We start from the raw sequence: 7,012 nt of genomic DNA on the forward strand, positions 1-7,012 counted from the left end.
ACATTTCTCTATCGTATGCGGAGAAAAGAAAATGTGTTTGTAAAATCAGCCTGGCTGCATGGTAAAATAAACAAACACAATCCAGAAAGTTTAACAATTTTAAAGTCTGGAAGATGTATTAAAACTTTTTTTTTTTTTTCACAGTTTAACAACAGCTGTAAATTTAGCAATGGTTGTCGATCACCGCTTCGTTTCTGCTGTTTTTCTCACAAACGGTGGCATAAAAATAAAAAAAAAACAACAATAACCCTTGCTGCTAGCAGGACTACGTAATTAAATATGCATGCTTTTAAAAGAAGCCGTGGAGCAGAAGCGACGCATGAAATACGCGTTATTGTTCACGCTTTACGGAGCTCTGCCTGAGAAGCAGCTCACCTCTAAACCGTAAGCACCGTTGTGAGACATTATTTCTGTCTCAGCAAAGACGCCTGTCCTCACCTCTCATGAACCATGATCCACCATTCACACCGGTGCTATTGTGCAACAGAAAGCAAATAATCGAGAGGTATAAGATGTTAGGAGCCCAATGTGGGCCTGCTCAGAGGAGCGCACACGTGCCAGACTTCTTGTCGTCGTCGAAACCTCCTGCTCCCTCTTTCCTGTTGGGGTCGCTGAGCTCGTCGTACAGCCCCGTGTCGATCATCTCCTGTTGCCAGGGAATGGGCACCGCGCCCGTGCTGAACTCCTTGAAAAATTTATCATCCTTGGCGTCAAACTCGATGCCTTTGATCTCGGAGAACTCTGCGATGTCGCCGGTGTCCTTGGCGTAGACCACGTTGGGTTTGGGGACCCAGGGAGGGTCCACAAGCCCTGCCTCCAAGCGGGGAAAGTTGATCGTCTTAAACCACTCGTGTTTCCTCGGATCCTCCATGTTGTTCCTGAGACACAGAAAAATTGTCTGAATTCTTATAGAACCAGAAACTACAGGAAAGCAAATCACTGCTAAAAGGGCTAACTGTTCCCGAGCTAAACCCCACGCCACTCTTACCTCATACCCAGACGCTCATCTATTTTCTTCTTGAGGAACTGCTGGATGATGTCCTTGGTGGGGGCATCAAAGCACTTGTGTTCCCACTTTGGCTCCTCGTTGAGAATGCGCCGCTGCACCTCCTCCTTCTCCACCTTCTCCTTTTTGCTCTCAGGGCCTTTGAAAGGCGTGTAGCCCGCCACCATTTCGTAGATGCTGCAGCCCAGGGCCCACCAGTCAACAGATGTCCGATATGGGGTTTTGCTCAGGATCTCGGGGGCCATGTAGGCTCCCGTACCCGCCTGGACAGCAAACATTAATAGCAGGAAATGAAAAAACAGATCAGAAGGATGTTTGGCCATGAAAGCTAAAGCATGATGCATTGCAGATGATTGGAAAATCTTTGTTTACGTTTATTATAAATGTTCGTATCAAACAGTAAAGCAAAGTCCTCCATCTGGAGTCTCTTTCCTTATTGCTTTCTGCGCCGCCTCTTTTTCTTTCATTTTCCTTGTGTGACCCTGCAGGCAGCCTTAAAGCCAGGAGCCTAATCCTAATGCTAAGCCTACTAGCTGTCAAGAGTTGTGTGCGTCTGCACACTGAGTTGTCCTGTCCCTTATATAAGGCGTATCCATTTTTGGATGTTGCGGCCGCATACAGAAATACATCCAGACATCCAAACGCAGAGCCCTTCGTACCCGCTAAGGTACATGTGATGCAAACCTCTGCTGAGCCATTTCTGTTTGCCACCCCGAGTCAGTCAAGGGGCTTTTATATCCTAACACCTTAAAGACTCTTAGTTTGAGCTCCCATAATTCCTTTCTGTTTTGGTTCAAACCTTAGATGGGCAATGAGAGAAATTTATCAGGAATAATTCAAGTAAAGAAATGTGCAAAACATAATAATCAATGAAAGCATCAACTTTTTGAAACAAAGTTAAAGAGAGCGCCCTGCTTTGTTGGTCATATAGGACAGTTTCCACTGAATGTGTCGTTTTTTATTGATGATTTGTGGGACTGGACACTTTTAGTGCCTCAAGCTCGGTCCTCTAATCCCAAGTTGCCACAGAAACACATCTGTGACTTCTACGCAGAGTAGTTCTATACCAGCCCCTCATTAGTTTTCTCCACCAGGACATCATATTTAAAAAGAAGGGAGAACAGAAGCAATCTCTTGAAATGTTGATGAAAGTGTTTGCAAACTATCCAGTCTGAACATATGCAATCGAAGGTTTCGCTCTGTCTCTGCATCTAATCAGGGACAGACTTGTGTAATGCCGAGTAAGAGGATTACGGGACCAAAGTCAGGTTTGTCGGTAGGAGGTTAGCCCAGTCACTTTGGCTGACTGAAGAGCATCACAGCGCTGGATAATAAGCTTACTGGACTTTCAGAGAGCTGAGAGCTTACTCTTTGCTCCTACAAGTAAGTCCTGGAGAAAACCTGTGGCAGCATTGGTCACTGGTCTCACCTGATGGGTGAGGTGCATTTATGTCGCTCACCACTAAATTGTAGAGATTTAACTATAGAGATACAAAGATACAGAAAAAAGTATAATTTTATTTTGATGTTTAACCTTAACCTTAAAAGAGATGGGCTTGATTTTTCTTTACAGGTTGTCAAGAGGTCGCTGTTCGGCCTCAATGATTGTGGATTGATTCTTTTAGCCGGACAGAGTGAAATAAATTCCTTTGCTCAAGGAATCTCTGGCTAATGTCCGAATGTATTTCCAGTGGTTGCCTATAAATGACCAAGGTATGTCCTGACTGCTAAAGGATCTAATGAATTACATAATGGATTCAGAAGCTCTAATTGCAAGGATCCTTAAACAAACCAGTAATCTCTGTCCGGATTTACACTGAAACTCTAACATAGGGTGACAGTATGGATAGATCCTACAATGAGCTCAACCTTTTCGTCACAGAAGGCCTCACAGAAACCTTTCATTCTGGCTTATTTAGACCATTTCCTCTGTTCAGAAAATGACCTTTAAGAGAGACTAATGCTCCAACATCAGCAACACCAAAAAAACACTTCAGTGTCCATTGACTCACCATTTGGGTGACCGTTTTTCCTGGAACTATCTCTATAGCCAGACCCAAATCGGAAAGTCGACACTGGCCTTGACTATCCAGCAGGACATTCTCGGGCTTCATGTCCCGGTATATAATATCCATTGCATGGAGATGCAGGATGCCGGTGGTGATCTGTGCCGTATAGTGAATGATACGCTTCATCTCTATGCCCTTGTCCACACCCTTTCCATCATAGCCGATGTTGTAAATGTGGTACTTGAGGTCTCCTCCATTCATCAGGGTCATGACAAGGCACAGGTGAGTCTTGGTGTCGTACGCATAGGCCAGGTTGACCAGAAACAGGCTGTTGACCTTCTCCAAGATCTGCTTCTCCAATAGGGCCATTTTTTCACCACCCTTCTTTTTCAGACGTTTTTTACATAGCTTCTTGCAGGCGTACATCTGACCTGTATTCTTCACCTGAACAGCACACACCTACAGGGAGGTTAAAAAAATATTGACAGATGCTTAGAGATACTGAAATTTCTGCAAAGAAAAAAAAAACATCTTCTATATAAAGCTAACAGACAGCAAATCCATTAAACTCTGTGGACAAAAACACAAAATGGCCTTTTTTCCTTAAAAAGGTTTAAATTGTTGAATCTTCTAGTTAAAATATAACATTTATCATATAAGTTTTAAATATTGATAAGATCAGAACATACAGAATGTATGAAACCAAATTCTAATTGCTGGTTTACGCACACAAACTTACAGCTAATATCTTTTTTCTGAATAGTAAATAAACATTTAAGCATGCCTAAATCTCTTATGTTATATTATATGCTAAACTTATATCATCATATTAAGCTTTTAGTTGGATTGTAGTCGAGTAAAAACTAGAAGACTCAATTAACATGCTTCTTGCAGAGCTGCTACTTTAGCATCCTTTAGCATAGCACTTTATACGTGTTTCTCTCGCGTTTTTTTGATGACAGTTTTAAATCAATCCCAGTTTCCAATAAAGTTAGAAACATTCACAGGCAACATGTAGATTACTTCCTATTGATAAAATGCAGTGCTGTTTTACTAGCAAACAAAAATCCACGATAGCTGTGAGGTTAAGGTAAGCATTGACTTTAAAGGAGTTCCTCAGGGGTCACTTCTAGGACCCCTGTTTTTTTGGGGGTTTTAATGACAGCAGGCTGACAGGACAGTGGGTACGAGAGACGGGGCAGACATGCGGCAAAGGACCACAGGTCGGATTCGGACTCGGGTCGGCCGTGCCGAGGACCGGAGCCTCCATATATGGGTCATGCGTGCTAACTACTGCGCCCCTAAGACCACTGCTTTTGTCTTTTTGTGTCCATCTGATGATTCTGAACAGCTCCCATTAAAAATTGCTTTTGTTTGTCTGTAAAAAGTAGTTTTTTTGCGATTTGCTTGCTTATTATTTGTTTTGTTTTTTACTCACGGTCATTAGATCTTATTTTTAATCAACAATACAGAGTGTTCTTTTGGGAGAGTTAGCAGTTAGCTTGAAATGAGGTTAATCCTCTCGCCTATATGCAGTTATATCTCTTACTCATGACTGAAAGATTTATAATGATCACAGCTGCAGTCTGAACCTTGCTGTTATAACTAGCATGTTTTGGGGAGAGCTCCAAATGTTAAAAATATATATATATATTTTTCACAACACAAAAAAAAAGTTATCCTTACCTCTCCGAAGCCCCCCTTTCCCAGAGTCCTGAATTCATAGAAGTATTTGTCGCTGATGGGCTGCTTTTCGTACTCCTTCCATTGAAGGAATTTGTCAAAGAATGGGCTGGCCTGGTATTCTGTGAAAGGTTTGCCTTTTAGAAATTCCCTCACACCATCCTGCACCTTGGTTTTCATCACTTCTTCAAAGTTGGCGTCTGTAACCGACTTGCATTTTTCTGCAGATTCCCCGCTAAGAAAGGCCAGGAAGGACTTGGAGTCGGATTTACAGTACTTATTCAGGATTTCTTGGCGAGCCTTGTCTTTAGCTGCGCCCTCGGCCAGGTCCCAGTCATACAACTCATCCAGAAACTGTGCGGCGAGCTGGAACTCAGGGGTGCTGGACAGAAACTCACGGAAAAGCTTTTTCCCTATAGGCTGTCTTTCACAAAGGGATGTAAAGTCCTTCTCAATGGCCTCTCGGAGAGCAGAACACTGCTCTGGCTTGGGCAGAGACAAGCTGCGGCGGCGCTTTTTCATCTCCTTGTCGTCCCCTCCTTGGGCTTTCAGGTAGGCCGTATTGGCCACCAGGTTGTCCAAACCCCCCATGTCACACATCTTGGCGGTTGTATGTGTTCTGTCCCCCTACGTGGCTGGGTTCTTCAGTGGCTTCCCAAGGATGCCCACTTGGAGTTTGTGTGTTTATGAGAGCGCAGTTCTTTCCCGAGCCAGCGTGCAAATGAGCTGCCCCACCAAGCAAACCTGCAAACCTAAGACACACTGACACACCCAGTAATTACTCATTTAGAATTAAATACCAAGGAGGGATTTTGGCTTAAGGATCTTTGTGTGGTCTATTCGAGGATCCTGTGCACGGAAAGGGAATCGTAAGCGGGCTCTGTCGTAAGAGGCTTTGAGGACCTCTATATTTGTCCCTGAGGATATCAGTGGTCCTTTGGGTTCTGTTGACTAATGCAAAATGAGCTGGGTGTTGAGAGGTAATAGTGAGGTACAAACCATGATGTTAAATACAAAAAACAACTTTTTTCTAATAAACCAAAAATTATTTCCTTTATATTTCATCAAAACATTATGGGAGTAAAATATGATTTTTAATTCTGCATTTTTTCTCCTATTACAAACTATCCCCTGCTTATTTGCACATGTCGTTTGTTCCCTTCCTCCCTCTCTCAACAGAACAGGCACCTCAGTCAGCTTTTTTTTTTTTACAGTGTCCTGTCTGACAATGCGGCAATAAGAATAATTGTATTAATGCCAAAAAGAGCGCAACAGATTTTACTTTCACAAGTGGAGCAGTACGGCTATCGCCATAGTGTTCCGCTTGATTAATGCATATAAATAGCTTTATTATAATCATGCAGGGAGTTTTACAGATTATATGGACACTGCAATGTAAATACACTGGAAAAACAATCCAGAAATAAGCAAAAATGTCTTAAATTAAGTGTATTTACCCTTAATTTGAGCAGGTAAATGAGATAGTTTGCCAATGGAATGAGTATTTTATACTCTTAAAATAAGTTAATTAGATAATATGCACTTAAAATAAGACAATGCAATAGTTCTCTTATTTTAGGTGTAAATTGTCTTGTTCCATTGGGAAAATCATTCTTTTACCCCCTCAATCCAAGAACAAATGCACTTATCTTATGAAAACATGACTTATCTAGATTTCGATTATTTCCAGTGTAGAACAGGAAATGAAAAACAGGAAAAAAGGAGAAAAGATGAAAGAAAGAGGAGATAAAAGAGAGATAATGATAAAACATCTTCATCACCTGCAAAGAACAGAACAGCCAACGGATATAAGAGATACAATAAAGTAACATCTTAATACTAACGCTAAGTATAAGTAGTATTATTTAATCTGACATTTATACCGTGGGAGCTGAAGACAATAATATGAGGTTTCTGTTTGGAAGTGAATCTCTGAGGACCTGGAACCAAACACCTGTAGTTGTTTGTGAGAGTGAACTTGTGCAGGTAAAGGTTATCCGAATTAAAAATGTTCAATAGTGGTTGTGAAGAGCTGAAGACACGCCCCCCCCCTCCAGAGCACTGAGGTGAGCGCCGGGGGAACCCACAGCCTCAGGTGCCTAAAGGGATCCCCAGAGAAAACGCGCCCAAGAGGGGACAACCCAGAATGGTTACCTTTATATTTAATCAAAACGGTAAAATATAATTTTAAACTGTGCATTTTTTCTTATCACAAACTATCCCCTGCTTATGTGTCGTTTGTTTCCTTCCTCCCTCTCTCAACAGAACAGCACCTCAGTCAGCTTTTTTCACTAATCTGTCTGCTTCTTTATCT

General features: G+C 42.1%; 1 protein-coding gene across 1 annotated transcript; it reads right to left on the reverse strand.

Moving 5' to 3' along the window:
- Positions 1 to 219: 219 nt before the first annotated feature.
- Positions 220 to 5,397, reverse strand: LOC107089964 (G-protein-coupled receptor kinase 7A-like). The gene is made up of 4 exons (XM_015383057.1): positions 4,702 to 5,397; positions 3,019 to 3,474; positions 989 to 1,269; positions 220 to 878 (listed from the first exon to the last, which is right to left on the reverse strand). Exons 1-4 carry the CDS (start codon positions 5,296 to 5,298, stop codon positions 539 to 541), a joined length of 1,674 nt encoding a protein of 557 aa, XP_015238543.1. The 5' UTR covers positions 5,299 to 5,397; the 3' UTR covers positions 220 to 538.
- Between the last annotated feature and the right edge of the window lie 1,615 nt (positions 5,398 to 7,012).

The sequence above is a fragment of the Cyprinodon variegatus genome, unplaced genomic scaffold (assembly GCF_000732505.1).
Source record: "Cyprinodon variegatus isolate N-32 unplaced genomic scaffold, C_variegatus-1.0 Scaffold274, whole genome shotgun sequence".
NCBI lineage: Eukaryota > Metazoa > Chordata > Actinopteri > Cyprinodontiformes > Cyprinodontidae > Cyprinodon > Cyprinodon variegatus.